Source organism: Bufo bufo, chromosome 3 (assembly GCF_905171765.1).
Source record: "Bufo bufo chromosome 3, aBufBuf1.1, whole genome shotgun sequence".
Lineage (NCBI taxonomy): Eukaryota > Metazoa > Chordata > Amphibia > Anura > Bufonidae > Bufo > Bufo bufo.
In genome coordinates this window covers 683202944-683221241 of record NC_053391.1, presented here as the reverse complement: position 1 = coordinate 683221241, position 18298 = coordinate 683202944, and the positions used below count along the sequence as shown (strand labels likewise).

General features: G+C 45.6%; 1 protein-coding gene across 1 annotated transcript in view; it reads left to right on the top strand.

Moving 5' to 3' along the window:
• LOC120996506 (diacylglycerol O-acyltransferase 2-like) overlaps positions 1-18298 on the top strand; it is a 69736-nt gene that overhangs the window by 8329 nt on the left and 43109 nt on the right. Inside the window, exons 2-5 of the mRNA XM_040426444.1 lie at positions 3113-3241; positions 3377-3484; positions 17225-17295; positions 17732-17936. Coding sequence (XP_040282378.1) covers positions 3113-3241; positions 3377-3484; positions 17225-17295; positions 17732-17936 — 513 coding nt within the window. The remainder of the gene's footprint in view (positions 1-3112; positions 3242-3376; positions 3485-17224; positions 17296-17731; positions 17937-18298) is intronic.

Below are 18298 nucleotides of genomic sequence, written 5' to 3'. Positions count from 1 at the left end.
CCACGAAGGCCCCTTTAACACGAGCGAGTATTCCATGCGGGTGCAATGCGTGATGCGAACGCATTGCGCCCGCATTGAATCCGGACCCATTCATTTCAATGGGTCTGTGTACACGAGCGTTGGTTTTCACGCATCACTTGTGCGTTGCGTGCAAATCTCAGCATGTTTTATATTCCTCGTTTTTCACGCAGCCCTGGCCCCATAGAAGTGAATGGGGCTGCGTGAAAAACGCATCGCATCCACAAACAAGTGCGGATGCAATGCGTTTTTCACTGATGGTTGCTCAAGAGATGTTGTTTGTAAACCTTCAGTTTTTTTATCACGTGCGTAAAAAACGCATCAATGCACATTTCACCCGCGTGATAAAAACTGAACAACTGAACGCAATCGCATCCAAAACTGACTAAACTTGCTTGCGAAATGGTGAGCGTTTTCCTGAACGCATCTGGACCGGTTAGAAAGTTAACCCCTATCAGCAGTAAAGAGTATCACTGTTAGATCTGTGGGACCCTTACTAGCCTTGAGAATAGGGGTCCCGTTCCCTTGTCCACATGGCGTGTGCACTGTCGCTCCATTCAATCTCTATGGGACGACCTGATCCAACAGAGAATAAATGGAGCAGCAGGGAGCATGCTCGACCATTACTCCATTCAAACAATGGACATAGGAATTCTACTCTTGGGATAGGTCGTGGTCCCCGCGAATGGAGTCCTATCAATTGAGCAAGTATCCCCTTTCCTGGGCGGGTAAATGCCATATAATAATGAGCATTACTTGCAGATTAGATCTAGCACCGCTGCTCCCCTTCTCGCCATCAGGGTTTCTTTACTTAGCTCCCTCTAGTGGTGGCTGTAGGCAGGCAGAATTTGCAATAAGCAGCTAAGCTTCATCTAGGATTGTGTCTAAACTCCATGAACCGTGATGTCACAAGCAGGAAAATATCTACATCTCATGTGCTCTTGTAATAAAAATTAGTATTATAATATAAAATAATAATTAACATGGCCACTTGGGATCCAATGTCATATGACATCACAAGGTCTTTACCACTCGGGTTTAGACACCGCCCTTCTTCAAATGTTGACTTTAGGCAAGCAGAATTTATACTAAGCTCCCTCTAGTGGCAGCTGTAGGCAAGCAGAATTTGTAGTAAGCTCCCTCTAGTGGTGGCTGTAGGCAGGCAGAATGTATAGTAAGCTCCCTCTAGTGGAGGCTGTAGGCAGGCAGAATTTATAGTAAGCTCCCTCTAGTGGCAGCTGTAGGCAAGCAGAATTTATAGTAAGCTCCCTCTAGTGGTGGCTGTAGGCAGGCAGAATGTATAGTAAGCTCCCTCTAGTGGAGGCTGTAGGCAGGCAGAATTTATAGTAAGCTCCCTCTAGTGGCAGCTGTAGGCAAGCAGAATTTATAGTAATCTCCCTCTAGTGGTGGCTGTAGGCAAGCAGAATTTATAGTAAGCTCCCTCTAGTGGAGGCTGTAGGCAGGCAGAATTTGTAGCAAGCTCCCTCTAGTGGAGGCTGTAGGCAGGCGGAATTTATAGTAAGCTCCCTCTAGTGGAGGCTGTAGGCAGGCAGAATTTATAGTAAGCTCCCTCTAGTGGAGGCTGTAGGCAGGCAGAATTTATAGTTAGCTCCCTCTAGTGGAGGCTGTAGGCAGGCAGAATTTGTAGTAAGCTCCCTCTAGTGGAGGCTGTAGGCAGGCAGAATTTATAGTAAGCTCCCTCTAGTGGAGGCTGTAGGCAGGCAGAATTTGTAGTAAGCTCCCTCTAATGGTGGCTGTAGGCAGGCAGAATGTATAGTAAGCTCCCTCTAGTGGAGGCTGTAGGCAGACGGAATTTATTGTAAGCTCCCTCTAGTGGAGGCTGTAGGCAGGCGGAATGTATAGTAAGCTTCCTCTAGTGGAGGCTGTAGGCAGGCAGAATGTATAGTAAGCTCCCTCTAGTGGAGGCTGTAGGCAGGCAGAATGTATAGTAAGCTCCCTCTAGTGGAGGCTGTAGGCAGGCAGAATTTATAGTAAGCTCCCTCTAGTGGAGGCTGTAGGCAGGCAGAATGTATAGTAAGCTCCCTCTAGTGGAGGCTGTAGGCAGGCAGAATATATAGTAAGCTCCCTCTAGTGGAGGCTGTAGGCAGGCAGAATTTATAGTAAGCTCCCTCTAGTGGTGGCTGTAGGCAGGGAGAATTTATAGTAAGCTCCCTCTAGTGGTGGCTGTAGGCAGGCAGAATTTGTAGTAAGCTCCCTCTAGTGGAGGCTGTTGGCAGGCGGAATTTGTAGTAAGCTCCCTCTAGTGGAGGCTGTAGGCAGGCAGAATGTATAGTAAGCTCCCTCTAGTGGAGGCTGTAGGCAGGCAGAATTTATAGTAAGCTCCCTCTAGTGGTGGCTGTAGGCAGGGAGAATTTATAGTAAGCTCCCTCTAGTGGTGGCTGTAGGCAGGCAGAATTTGTAGTAAGCTCCCTCTAGTGGAGGCTGTGGGCAGGCGGAATTTGTAGTAAGCTCCCTCTAGTGGAGGCTGTAGGCAGGCAGAATTTATAGTAAGCTCCCTCTAGTGGAGGCTGTAGGCATTTTGGACCTAATAATAACACGATGTTTGAAGCAGATGAGGGAGGGTTGTGGAGACACAGTCCAGAGCTCTAGCTAAAAGGGTTTTCTTTACTGATGACCTATTTCCTGGAGAGGTTGATCAGTATCTGATTGGTGGGGGTCCAACACCTGGGACCCCCGCCCATCAGATTTTTGAGAAGGTACCAGTGCTCCTGTCAGCGCCGCTGCCTTCTCACAGCTCACTTTCTGGCACTGCTGGCCTCCGCAGAGAGATGGGCAAAACATAGTAGGCATAGGTAATATTGGGCCTGTACCCCAAATCCTTTCCTTTCCTCCTTGCATAGAGAGGACAGCGCTGCATTATAAGAAACTGGAAAATCTGCACACTGCAGACTGCCCCAGAAGAAGTTGTGGATGCAGCTCTAGGTGTGACTGGAGTATAAATTAAAATCATAAGAATTGGAGCTGGTAACAGGCAGTAGCATTGAAATCATGGAGGGGTGACCGAACAATTTTTCACAGCTTGGGGGGAGGGGGGACACTTGTACAGAGTAATGAGGGTCTTGTGTCTCTACAGGGACTGGATCCAGCCTCCGCTCCACCGTGCAGGATCCTCCCTCCGTCCCCCGGCCATCCAGGTCTCGAGTGGAAAGACAACTTCAAATCATCTCCGTGTTACATTGGGTCATGACCGTCTCTATAGGAGGTAAGATGTTACGTGTTGTAACGTGCGTCACCGGTGACTCGATTTATGGCAGATGCTGCAAAGGGGAAGCGTGGGACAAAAATCTCCAGAATAGTCTGAGCACTGCCCCCTTATAACGTTATTTCTGTATAACAGGGGTGGCCTGCACCGCGATCCTCCTCTACCTCTTCTGCACGGACTGGTGGCTCATCGCTGCGTTATATCTGGCCTGGCTCGTGTTTGACCGGAAAACCCCTAGTAAAGGTGAGATTTATGTCTCGTTCCCAACAGCAGCAAAATGATGCATAAAGATATTCACTGTCTGTACTTCTGAGAGATCTGTCTTCATAAAATAGATAATTGGCTGCTGGCAGCCATCACTAGGGGGAGATCAATGCACATGGATTCATATAGCTACCATTGAACTCAATGGGAGCTTTATTAATCTGCAAGCAGTGAGCTTCCCCTAGTGGTGTGGTGGCAAGTGGTAGTCACTGTGACAGTATCACACAAGATGGGGAAGACGTTAATGGTGTTCCATCTCGCCATTACTAAAGCAAGAAAGGACTGTGCCGACCACCTTTTAATTTCCAGGATTCCTTTCACCAAGGGCCCAATCGTAGAACTGAACGCAGCCTCCCTGATAGGTACAACTACAGATTCTGTTTTATACTCCAGAGCTGCACTCACTATTCTGCTGGTGCAATCACTGTGTACATACATTACATTACTTATCCTGTACTGATCCTGAGTTACATCCTGTATTATACCCCAGAGCTGCACTCACTATTCTGCTGGTGGAGTCACTGTGTACATACATTACTTATCCTGTACTGATCCTGAGTTACATCCTGTATTATACTCCAGAGCTGCACTCACTATTCTGCTGGTGCAGTCACTGTGTACATACATTACATTTCTTATCCTGTACTGATCCTGAGTTACATCCTGTATTATACTCCAGAGCTGCACTCACTATTCTGCTGGTGCAGTCACTGTGTACATACATTACTTATCCTGAACTGATCCTGAGTTACATCCTGTATTATACTCCAGAGCTGCACTCACTATTCTGCTGGTGCAGTCACTGTGTACATACATTACTTATCCTGTACTTATCCTGAGTTACATCCTGTATCATACTCCAGAGCTGCACTCACTATTCTGCTGGTGCAGTCACTGTGTACATACATTACTTATCCTGTACTGATCCTCAGTTACATCCTGTATTATACTCCAGAGCTGCACTCACTATTCTGCTGGTGGAGGCACTGTGTACATACATTACATTACTTTTCCCTTACGCCCATGACAGCACCCTTGAGAGACCGCCTCCATCCTGGACAGGAACTTTCGTGGAGAGCTTCTTAAGTTGGGACTCAGCCCCTATACCACCAGTTCCTGTTTCCTGTCCTACGGATAGGACGACATTTTGTGGAGAGCTACGAAGGCTGCAGGGCCCTGAAAGTCCTTTTTTACTATAGGGGTTACCTGGTACGGCGTAAGTCTCCACTAGGAGCTGCCGGAACACTGGATTCGAAAAAACCTTCTTGGTCCTGGGGCATGCCAGGTCCATGTCCGCGGGCAGTCACAGCCGTACCGAGAGGTGAGGCTGTCACGCCGGATCATCCTGTCAGTGTTCAGGAGGTCCAGGGCCTTTTTTCTCCGCGAGCACTCTCCCATAGTCCTTACAGAGGAAGGGGGCGGAGCAGTATTCATACTCGCGTTTAGAGCGCGAACCGGAACTTGCTGACGTAACTTTCGGTATTTGGAACGCATAGCGTTCCCGAGGTCTGGCGCTCAAGAAGGCCGCTGGCGGGCATCGGCAGGGACCAGACCTGGGGTTAAGTGCGCAGGTAGAAGCATCGGTGGAGTCCTTTATGGAAGACCCTCCATCCCTGGATCCTACCATGGAAGAAGAGGGTGGTCAGCACACTGGTGACCAGGACAGTCATAATGCAAGACCGATATTCCTGGTGGGGTAAGGGGGTCAATCCCTAACTACGTTTTTTCATCTTTTGTGCTCTAATGGGGTTTATTTGTTGTTATTATATTCTAGAATATCAAAAAGAGTCCTAGGAAAGCTGTCTCTAAAACCCTTGGGAAAGAGTGTGTAGTGTGTAGAAAGAAACTCTCTCCTTCTGGCCAAAGTTGTTATGCCAACACTGTATAAACAAGATGGTAGAAGAGGAATCCCCATCGCTAATGCAGAGTATCAAAAATATTGTCGTCCGAGATCGCGGATTCTATGAAGGAATTAAAAAAATTGCTTTCTTCATCACCTTCTGGCAGGCAGGGACACTCTAGTAGAATATCGGATTCAGACTCTTCAAAGAGAGAGGCAGAACAGGGAAAGGTTCTGGACAGTTCTAGCCCATCCTCAGATGAAGAGTTCATGGGTAAACCATTATTCTCCCATGAAGACACTGATTCCCTACTTTAGGCCATTAGAGCCACTATGAAGGTGGACGAGTCTAAAGAACGAAAGACAGTCCAACAGATAATGTTCGGTAACCTAGGTCATAAAAATAAAAAAAATCAAGGGTCTTTCCGATAAATGAAAATATAAAATACCTAATACAAAAAGAATGGAGGAAACCTGACAAAAAATTCTTTATTCCTAAGAATGTTAAAAGGAAAGACCCCTTTGAGGGTGAATCCTCCTGTTGGGACAGACCTCCTAAATTAGACGCCCCATTTGCTAAAATGTCCAAAAGATCGGCTTTACCTTTTGAGGATTTAGGTTCCCTAAAGGATCCGATGGACAGAAGAGCAGAGGTATATCTTAAGAATGCTTGGGAGGCCTCCACTCAGGCGTTCAAGCCTAATATCGCCGGTAGGTCTACGGCTAGGTCCTTAAAATTGTGGTTACAGGATTTAGAGTCCCACATTGAAAATAAAACTCCCAGAGAACAGTTATTGGAAGTATTTCCTACAATCTTAAAATCAGTCGACTTCATATCCGATGCTTCTGCTGATGCCTTAAAGTTAAATGCCAGATCAGCCGCCTTAGCCAATTCCGCATGAAGGGCCATTTGGCTAAAAGGATGGACGGGAGATACAGGATCTAAAAACAAATTATGCGCTATTCCATGTAAAAGCGATTTTATTTTATTTTTTTGTTCGGACCAGTCTTAGATGACCTTTTGGAAAAGGCCTCGGATAATAAAAAAGGATTTCCTGTCTCCAGACCTACTAAAAGTCGTCAATTTTTTCACAAAAACAGAAAAGATTTCAACAGAGACAAAAGGCAAAGATACTGGAAGGACAACAGGGGTAAAAAAAGATAAAGGATTCCTGTTTAACTCCCAGTCCAATACCCGTTCTAAAGTTAATCAGCATCGACGGTTTCGTTCCGGTGGGGGGGGACTCTCTTTTTTTTTCCATCACGCTTGGGGAAAAATCTCCTCAAGTCCGTAAATTTTAGGGGTTATAAGAGACGGGTTTGTCTCTCCTCCACCGGAAAGAATAAGCATTGCAGATCTAGCTCAAAATTCTGTAGTAAACATAGCATTGAAACAAGAGGTCCTTTCTCTTTTAACCCCTTAGGGGGCTCATTTTCACCTTAAGGACCAGGCCATTTTTTGGAAATCTGACCAGTGTCACTTTAAGTGCTAATAACTTTAAAACGCTTTGACTTATCCAGGCCATTCTGAGATTTTTTTTTCGTCACATATTGTACTTCATGACACTGGTAAAATGAAGTAAAAAAAAAATTTTTTTTTGCAAAAAAAAATACCTAATTTACCAAAAATTTGGAAAAATTTGCAAGTTTCAAAGTTTCAGTTTCTCTACTTCTGTAATACATAATAATACCCCAAAAAATTGTGAGGACTTTACATTCCCCATATGTCTACTTCATGTTTGAATTATTTTGGGAATGATATTTTATTTTTTGGGGATGTTATAAGGCTTAGAAGTTTAGAAGCAAATCTTGAAATTTTTTTAAGAAATTTACAAAAACTCAATTTTTAGGGACCAGTTCAGGTCTGAAGTCACTTTGCGAGGCTTACATAATAGAAACCACCCAAAAATGACCCCATCTAAGAAACTACACCCCTCAAGGTATTCAAAACTGATTTTGCATACATTGTTAACCCTTTAGGTGTTGCACAAGAGTTATTGGCAAATGGGGAGGAAATTTGAGAATTTAATTTTTTTGTCTAATTTTTCATTTTAACCCATTTTTTCCACTAACAAAGCAAGGGTTAACAGCCAAACAAGATTGTATCTTTATTGCCCTGACTCTGCCGTTTACAGAAACACCCAATATGTGGCCGTAAACTACTGTACGGCCACACAGCGGGGCGTAGAGTGAAAGGTGCGCCGTTTGGTTTTTGGAAGGCTGATTTTTATGGATTGGTTTATTTACACCATGTCCCATTTGAAGCCCCCTGATGCACCCCTAGAGGAGAAACTCCCTAAAAGTGACCCCATCTAAGAAACTACACCCCTCAAGGTATTCAAAACTGATTTTACATACGTCGTTAACCCTTTAGGTGTTGCACAAGAGTTATTGGCAAATGGGGATGAAATTTGAGAATTTCATTTTTTTGCCTAATTTTCCATTTTAACCCATTTTTTCCACTAACAAAGCAAGAGTTAACAGCCAAACAAGACTGTATCTTTATTGCCCTGACTCTGCTGTTTACAGAAACACCCCATATGTGGCCGTAAACTACTGTACGGCCACACAGTAGGGCGTAGAGTGAAAGGTGCGCCGTTTGGTTTTTGGAGGGCTAATTTTGCTGGACTGTTTTTTTGACACCATGTCCCATTTGAAGCCCCCCTGATGCACCCCTGGAGTAGAAACTCCATAAAAGTGACCCCATCTAAGAAACTACACCCTTCAAGGTATTCAAAACTGATTTGACAAACTTTAACCCTTTAGGTGTTGCACAAGATTTAATGGAAAATAGAGACACAATTTCAAAATTTCACATTTTTGGCAGATTTTCCATTTTAATATTTTTTTTCCAGTTACAAAGCAAGGGTTAACAGCCAAACAAAACTCATTATTTATGGCCCTTATTCTGTAGTTTACAGAAACACCCCATATGTGGTCGTAAACAGCTGTACGGGCACACAGCAGGGCGCAGAAGGAAAGGAATGCCATACGGTTTTTGGAAGGCAGATTTTGCTGGACTGGTTTTTTGACACCATGTCCCATTTGAAGCCCCCCTGATGCACCCCTAGAGTAGAAACTCCAAAAAAATGACTCCATTTTAGAAACTACGGGATAGGGTGGCAGTTTTGTTGGTACTAGTTTAGGGTACATATGATTTTTGGTTGCTCTATATTACACTTTTTGTGCAGCAAGGTAACAAGAAATAGCTTTTTTGGCACGTTTTTTTTTTTTGTTATTTACAACATTCATCTGACAGGTTAGATCATGTGGTAATTTTATAGAGCAGGTTGTCACGGACGCGGCGATACCTAATATGTATACAATTTTTTTTATTTATGTAAGTTTTATACAATAACTTCATTTTTAAAACCAAAAAAATGTTTTAGTGTCTCCATAGTCTAAGAGCCATAGTTTTTTCAGTTTTTGGGCGATTATCTTGAGTAGGGTCTCTTTTTTTGCGGGATGAGATGACGGTTTGATTGCCACTATTTTGGGGTGCATATGATTTTTTGATCGCTTGCTATTACACTTTTTGTGACGTAAGATAGCAAAAAATGGCTTTTTTTACACTGTTTTTATTTTTATTTTTTTACGGTGGTCACCTGAGGGGTTAGGTCATGTGATATTTTTATAGAGCCGGTCGATACGGACGCGGCGATACCTAATATGTATACTTTCTTTTTTATTTATGTAAGTTTTACACAATGATTTCATTTTTGAAACAAAAAAAAATCATGTTTTAGTGTTTCCATAGTCTAAGAGCCATAGTTTATTCAGTTTTTGGGCGATTATCTTGAGTAGGGTCTCATTTTTTGCGGGATGAGATGACTGTTTGATTGGTACTATTTTGGCGTACATGCGACTTTTTTGATCACTTTTATTACCTTTTTTGGGAAGTAAGGTGGGCAAAATTTCAATTTTCTCATAGTTTTTATTTTTTTATTTTTATAGCGTTCACCGTGCGGGGAAAGTAACATGACCGTTTTATAGATCAGGTCGTTACGGACGCGGCGATACCTAATATGTGTAGTGTATTTTATTTTTTTTATTTTTATTCAGTGATAAATGTTTTTTTTTATCTTAACTTTTTTCACTTTTTTTTTACATTTTTTTGACCCAGACCCACTTTGTTCTTGAAGATCCAGTGGGTCTGATGTCTGTATAATACAGTACAGTACAATATATATTGCTCTGTACTGTATTTTACTTACACTGAACAGATCTATGCTTTTAGCACAGATCTGTTCAGCACCATGGACAGCAGGACGCCTGAGCAGGCGTCCTGTTGCCATGGGAACCTTCCCCGTCTGCCACAACTTCGCAGACGGGGAAGGGTAAGCACAGGGCTGAGGGGGGCTGTCGGGGGGCTCTCTCCCTCTCCATCGGGGGGCTGCAAAGGCACAGCAGCCCCCCGATGGAGAGGGAGGGAGCTCCCTGACCGATGACAGTTAACTTTTTCCATACAGCGGTCCGTACGGACCGCGGTATGGAAAGGGTTAAACGGCTGACATCTGCACAGATGTCAGCCGTTTATACCAGGGTGCCAGCAATGTGCTGGCACCCTGGTATACCCACTAGAAGCCAACGATCATTCATGGGGAGGCGGGCGGGGGATCGCGATCCCGCCTGCCGCACCGCCCGCCTCCCGCAACGCCCCCACCGCCTGCGACAACCCGCCGGCATCAAATCGTGCAGGGGCGCAGGGGGGGGGGGTGAAAAATATTGATTTTAGCCACTCTAAAGTTTCTGATCCCCGCGGATCAGAAACTGCAAAAAGCGCAGCAAACCGCAGGTCTGAATTGACCTGCGGTTTGCTGCGATCGCCCACACGGGGGGGGTCACATGACCCCTCCTGGCGTTGTGACAGGATGCCGGCTGAATGATTTCAGCCGAAATCCTGTTCCGATTAACCCCTGGGGCGCCGGAATGCCTATTTAAAAGTTAGGACGTACCGGTACGTCCTTGGTCCTTAAGGACTCGGGAAATAGGGCGTACCGGTACATCCTATGTCCTTAAGGGGTTAAAGAAGGTCTTGATTCAGGTACCAGACTCAGAAAAAGGAAAGGGATTTTATTCGTCCCTTTTTCTGGTACCCAAGCCAGACGGATCATTCAGAATGATAATAAACCTAAAAGACTGACAGCGTGTGACAACTGACAGCATTTGTAGACGGATCCGGGTGCGGATCCGTCTACAAATGCATTGCAAGAACGGATCCGTCTATCCGCTTGTCATGCGGATGGACGGATCCGTCTGGCAGTCTTTTTCACAGTTTTCATGGTCTGCTCATGCGCAGTTTTCATGGTCTGCTGATCCGTCCTTCAGTTGTTTTGCAATGCCGGATCCGCAAGGCAGCTCCGTCGTCGGATCACTATGCTGCAAGTGTGAAAGTAGACTTAGTCCGGCGACCTCTGGCCGTGCACTGCCGTGCTGCGCCGGAGCTCCGCCCCCGTCCCCATTATAGTCAATGGGGACGGAGCGGCAGTCCAGCGGCACGGCCACATAGCTGCAGGGCGGATCCTACAGGGTGAACAGCCTGTCGGATACGTCCTGCCGCTAGTGTGAAAATACACTTACGCTAGTGTGAAAGTACCATTAGCAGTATCTGTATCTAAGCAATATCTATATTATTCTAATATATATTCAATATGGATATTGCTTAGATAAATATATATATTGTTAGCAGATATGGATTATATATAGCTAAATCAAATAAATATGATGGACAATTATTTATTTATTTTTCCCCTCACCCATGACGGCACCCCATGCGACCAGGGACCTCCCATCCGGGACAGGAAACCTGAGAAGATAAAAGGTTCACACCCCCACCAAGCACCAGTTCCTGGGAAGTTTGAAGATGATTTTCACTTGCAGCTGGGGGGAGGCCCAGGTTCTGATCCGGTGGGGGCCTTCCCCAGGCGGCTGAAAGCTCTCTGAGAGCTGCTGCCTAAAGTCTACCTTCCCCTGCATTCCGGCGCCGATCCCGAGGGAGCCGCTGTGGCCGTGTTCAAGCGGCTTCCCTCATGCTGTACGGCGTTTTGCCCGGTTCCTGTCGGCGTCGGGGAGGCATCTGCGTATGCGCGCTCCTCCGGCGGACGGGGCCTAACCCGGAAGCGGGGAAAAGCGCCGGAATAGCCTAGGCGCGTCTGGTAAAATATAAATGGGGCTGCGGGGGAATCCAGCCAGCTGATGTAGCACACAGTGCTGTGCTGAAGAGGCTCCATTCCTACAGGATGACAGAGCCAGCAGATGGACGAACCCCTGGAACCCTCGAGGCCCGCTAGTCCGGTACCGGTCCTGAGGAGTGGGGACAAAGATCAGTGGTGAGGTTGATCTTTTTATTAATGGGGTGTTGTTTGACTTGTTTTAGGTTGCAAAGACCCCCAAAAAAGCGGCTTCAAAAACAAAGCATAAAGAGTGTGCGGGATGCAGAGTGGCCCTAGCATCTTCTTATTCTAAGCCGTTATGCACGCCGTGTATTGATAAACTGGTGGCGGAGGAGTCTCAGAGCCTCTCCAGAAATATGAGGTCCTTAATACGTTCCGAGGTCAGGGCCTCCTTAAAATCATTTAATAAGGGCCGCCATAGGTCACCAGACAAGTCCCCGGATGTTAGGGATTCTGATATAGACCTCTCGGACGTGGAAGAAAGGGAAGCAGGTCAGTTATTTTCTAACGACGCTACATCATCAGAAGATGAGGAAGCAGGGCGTTGCCTATTTCCACCTGAGGACACCCAAAACCTACTTAAAGCTGTCAGAGCGACAATGCAACAGCCGACCTAGCTTTTCAGGGATTAGGCCCCAGGAAGCATAGGGTCTTCACCATTCATGAAAACCTCCAGGCGTTAATTAAAAAGGAATGGAAAAATCCTGACAGGAAATGTTTTATCCCAAATTCAGTTAAAAGGAAATATCCCTTTGAAGAAAAAGTAGCAGCTATTTGGGACAAGGCCCCTACAGTAGACGCCCCGGTAGCAAAGATCGCCAAGAAATCTGCATTGCCGTTTAATGATTTGGGTAGCCTGTCAGACCCATTAGACAAAAAAGCAGATATTTATTTTAAAAAGGCGTGGGAATCGACCTCTGCTTGCCTGAGACCAGCAGTCGCAGCCTCCTGGGTTTCAAGATCACTGCATATCTGGTTAGAACAGCATCTCAGTGAAAAAAAGCCAAGAAAGGAACTTTTAGCTTCCTTTCCTACTTTTTTTTAAAGCCGCTGACTTTCTAGCAGATGCCTCCACGGATATGATTAGATTTTCGGCCAGATCGTCCGTCATGTCTAATGCGGCTAGGAGAGCTATCTGGCTGAAATCCTGGAAAGCGGATCAGGGATCGAAGGCCAGACTCTGCTCCTTCCCTTGTGAAGGTGACAGACTTTTTGGGTCTTCTCTTGACGACATACTTGAAAGAGCCTCAGATAAAAAGAAGGGCTTTCCGGTTCCCCAACACCCCCTTTTTTTCGTAAATACCAGAGTAAAAAGCAGAGGGGTAGACAGTACGATAGAAGGGAAAAGGATAGATTTCCTAAGAAATCCGGAGGTTTCCTTTTTAAGCCCCAGGACCCAAGATCTAAGGATAAGCAATGACGCCGAGTCCCAGGTGGGGGGGAAGATTATCTCTTTTTCTCCCAGCCTGGAAAACTGTAAACAAAAACAGTTGGATCCTGGGGGGGATTAGAGAAGGTTTCCGGTTGGATTTTCTGACCCTTCCCCGGGATTCATTCGTTCAAACAGACTGCCCCAAAGACCAGATCAAAAGACAGGCCTTAGAGTCAGAGATATTACTTCTTCTGCGCAAGGGGGTGGTAGTCCCGGTTCCACAGGCAGAGAGGGGCAAGGGATTTTACTCTCCTCTTTTTTTATTGAGGAAACCCAATGGCTCCTTCCGAGTAATCCTAAACTTAAAGAAACTAAACAAGTTTCTCAAATACAAGAAGTTTCGTATGGAGACCATAAGATCAACCATAGAACTTCTATCAAGAGATTGCTGGATGGCGACTCTGGACTTAGAGGACGCATATTAGGAAAAATATGGGGGGCAGTATACTCAATAAAACTTGACTTTTAATAGCGTATAGGAGATAAAAAACGGCCTCTACTGACATACGACGAGTAAGACGTGTGTGCCCTCAACCTATTTAAGGTGACGGAGCATGAACAGTTACAAAACAAACAAACAAACAATGTATACGATGGGCTGGACAATTACATATGTGGGAAAGCAAGTGGGACGGTGTTGGTATGTGTAACCCTACTGCCTCCCTACTTGTCCTAGTCCGCCCTATAAGATGTGTCCAAGGGACGGGGTCCAAAAAAGCCCCGCAAGGGGTGGCCCAGACTGGAACTCTGTTCCTGTATAGGAAGCCCTAATGAGGCCCTAACACGAAAATACCGTCCAATGGAACAATACACATATAGAAATTTGTAGAGATATCACTGCACCAAAAACCCAAAGAAAAAAGGGGGGGTTTTTGGCGGGGCGTTTCTTCAATGGATGCCCCAGGATTCTTCAGGGGACACGGGGCAAAGGTGATGGTTATCCCTTCCGGCTGGTTGACCAAAAGTTTAGGAGATAGCCTGTGCATGAACTGCAGTCAGTATGTGGCTGAGTCTAGGGGTAACAGAAAAAAATAAACAAACAAACAAGAGTAAGTAGAGTAACTTAGATGAACCTCTATCAATCGTCCAATGTGGACAATGGAGGAAAATCACTTACTTGCTGATGGCTGCGGTCAGCGTATGGCTGTAGATCCACCTCCAAGCAGGACCCAGGGTGGTGGTATCTGCAGTGGTGGGGTGACCGGCAGCAAGTAGGGCAAAGCTGCCCCCTTATAAAGGGCCATGCAGGACGCCTCATGGTCGGCTTGCAATCGCCAGTCAGGCGCCTATTGATGACGTCATAGGAGGCGTCTTACTATTGCGGTCATGTGATCGGAATGACCGAAATCACATGGCCGCGCATGCGCTCTAGGCCTCTGCCCCATGCGTTTCATGGGGCTAGAGGTGGAACGCACGCCTGTATTTCCGCATCACGTGACCGCCAAGACGCGCCAATGTCAGAGACTGTCGCGTCATGACGGCGGCCACGTGATCGGGACCACATAGCAGCCGCGCTTGCGCAAGAATGCCCCAGACAGCTGAAAGAGCCAAACACCCAGTCTGAGTATTTGACAGTTTAATGCAGCTACACATTGGGGCACAACTTGAGTCATGCAGAGCCGATCCTCCGGTCTGCATGACCACATAACTGGACCGCCCCCCAATTAAAGTGTATTAATTGGGAAGACTTGGCTCCAGTATAACTTCAGGAATAAAATGGGGAGAGGGCACATAAGGGGGGAGCAGACAACTTAGCTCATTGGTTTGGTGGAACCATAACCCCCTTTGTCCCTCTCATACATTCTCATGGGACATGGCAGTGTGTGTCCATTATCCCACAAAGGACCAAAAGTAAACAAGGGTTAAATGACAGAGATTCCGATCCCAGGATTTGAGCAGAAACCCTAGTAATCAAAGGAAGCAGCTGAAGTTTAGTTGCTCATTGAGACCGTGAGGGGCGACTGTGTTTAGGGTGAACGTCCACCAACATTCTCTTTGTAGAATGTGTCTATTCCAGTCGCCCCCCCGTACAGGTTTGAGCACGAAGAGCGTCCATCATGAGACAGCTGTACATGGCGCGCTATGGGGGTATCCCTGTTGTTTCGGATGTCACCATAGTGTTCCCCCATACGCTTGCGCAGTTCCCTGAAGGTTTTGCCAATGTAACGTAGCCCGCAAACACACGTTATCAGGTAAATCACACCCGCCGTGCGGCAGTTAATGAAACCCCTCACATGGTAGACGGTGTTGTTTGGTTCTCCAATGAAGGTCTTACCCTGTGATAGGCAGCCACAGAAGCTACAGTGTCCACATCTGTGGCAACCCGTCACAGGTATATCCAGCCACGTCCGTGGCTTCTCTGGAGGCACAAAATGGCTATGCACCAGCCTATCCCTTAGGTTATTCCCTCTCCTAAAGGTGAGGGAAACAGAGGGACTAAGAACCTCAATTAGGTCTGGGTCCATCAGCAAGGTATCCCAGTGCCGTGCCAGGATCTTCTTTACTTGGGAAGCTGCCGCATCGAAAGTACCTATTACCCGGACAGTACCTTGAGATTCACACACCCTGCTAGTCGTGGGGTGGAGTAACTCTGTTCGAGTACGTATTTTAGTTTTCTCGTAGGCCAGTCTAAGGGTCCTGTCCGGATACCCCCTCTCCTGAAACCTAGACCTCAGGTCTCTAGCCTGATGCTTGAAATCACTGAGTTCTGAGCAGTTACATTTTAATCTCAAGTACTGTCCGGTTGGGATCCCTCTCTTAAGAGGGACAGGATGGCAGCTGTCCCACCTAAGGAGGGAGTTAGTGGAAGTAGGCTTCCGATAGATAGACGTGCTCAGACTGCCCTTTTCGTCCCTGCAGATAACCACATCCAGGAAAGGCAGGCGATCTTTAACAATTACAGAGATAATCGTATCATTTGTATTGTTGCCGTGTTGCAGTTGAACATAATCTAGTTCTCAGTGGACACGATGTATGTTTCCATTCACTGACAACAAGTGGGGATCTTGAAATTGTTGAGGACTTGCATTCCCCTATGGGTTTTTTTTGCGCCATACACTCTTATAATTAACTTTCTTTATTATTATTATTTCAATATTAAAAAAACTGATTTATATCATTAAACATCATTTTTCAAACTGAAGCCCCCCTCCCATCCCATGATGTGTCCTACTTCTCCACCGGCGCTCCGTAACATGACCGAGGAATGGTGAAGAGAGATGAAGAGCGGAGGGAGCTCTATGGGTTCCATTCTCCCCCAATTCTACTCCATTTTTTCTCTATATCTCTTTGCTTATACAAAATATGTTCATATCTCTTATTGATCTTTACCAAATTTAACCATGTGTTAATACTAGGGACATCTCGCGCAAACCAAGAGCGTGCTATTAGGAGTCTTGCCAAAAACATTATTTTAAACAAAAGATTTTTTTTTATATTGGTGACAACCCACCATGGCAAGATCCCCCAATACCCAGCATTCAGCAATAAAAGGAATCCGCACATTCAATTTTCTCTCTATGTGATCGTGAATAGTCTCCCAATATTGTTTCAACTCTGGGCAAGACCAGAACATATGCAAATAATCTGCATCAGAAACATCACACCTAGGACAATTAGGATGATCCCTAATAACACATTTTATTAAGGCAGAAAGGAGTGACATAAAGTCTATGTAGAATATTAAACTGCACTAAAACGTGATTGAAATTATGTGATACCAATTTTAAATCCTGAGCTAACTTCCCCTGATCCTCCAAATGTGTCGTTAAACATTCTTTTTGCCAAGCTCTCTGTCCCGGGGAACAAATATCACCAAATCATGCTTTTATTAAGCTTTTATAAAGTTGAGAAATCTTCATCTTTTGCCCCAAGTTCTCTATCAATTCATTAAATTGTGTACCAGTGTAAATTTGCAACCAATTTTTTTTCTTTAATACTTAAGTGCCGATCTTAACTGTAAATACCGAAACCATGATCATTTCTGTGATTTTTGTCTTTGTGATAATACCGTGAATGAAACAATATCCCCACTTCCTACTACCTGTGTCAGATATAAAATATTACCTTTTTGCCAATATAGATCTCTACTTAATTCAACTAAAGTTTGTAAGTGCTAATTGTACCCCAACCGCGTACATCCAATTGACCCTTTCACTCCATACCAAAGTCTAATCAAATACCATGATTTCATAAACAAATTCCTGGCGGATTTAAATTCTCTGCGCCATACAATCTTTGGGTTTAGCCTGAAGCCGGTGTCCATCTTATTTCAGGTGGCAGACGATCCACGTGGTTTAGGAACTGGGCTGTGTGGCGCTACTTCAGGGACCACTTTCCGATACGGGTGAGTTCCTGCATATACGCACAGATGTGACGCCATCGATTTTCCTGTGTCCGTGGACTTTGTATGTTGTTGTCACTGCAGCATCGCTCTTAAGCCGAACCCTTCTGTCCTAAAGCTACTAATTGTCCAGATGTAGCAGAGCCGAGATGGGCTGAGGTGGGTCATGGGAGGGTTATCCCATTGTGTTTGTCAGTATGACTCCTCAGTTGACTCTGGAAACTCCCAGACTTTGACTGGGAAGAAATGTCCAGGTGGAGTAGTCATGTTACCCGAGACTATTCCACTACTGCCCTTTGTCATGGCGCTGAATCTTGAGGTTGTTGGTCCTGGTGGCTTCATGTGCCCTTATTGTCGGTCAGTAGGCATTAGGCCTGATGTCCCGAGAACCTGCAGACTTGTCGATCTGACAACTAAGCTTCTTAAATGTGTCTTCCAGCTGGTCAAAACCCACAACCTGCTTCCCAGTTGCAACTACATCTTCGGCTACCACCCCCACGGTGCCATTGCTCTGGGCTTGTTTTGCAACTTCGGTACCGAAGCCACCGGCTTCTCCAAGAAGTTCCCCGGTATTAAGCCGTCCGTGACCACATTGGATGGGACCTTCAGAATGCCGGTTGTAAGAGAATACCTAATGTCTGCAGGTAAGTTCTTGGTCCTTGATTGAAGACCAACATCTGTAGGTGGGAATTATATTTTGTGTGACTGTCTACCATTGGAAATAATGGAGGATGTGGGGTATCTGCTGCCCCTCCATGGTCTGGTAGGTATGGGCAGCCAGACATAACATTGGTCCATTCATTAGATGCCTGTGTGGTTTAAATCCAGGAATTCTAGATTAATTTGAGGAATTCTGAGATGATAGATGAAGGTCTCCACTTAGGTGACCCCTCTCCATACCTCCTTTCCACTGATCAGTAGAAAAGGGCCTGAGATTTATAGACTGTGAGTGGAGTGGTTCAGTTGAAATAACTGGAATGGGACTTGCGCTTCCTTTCTAGTGACT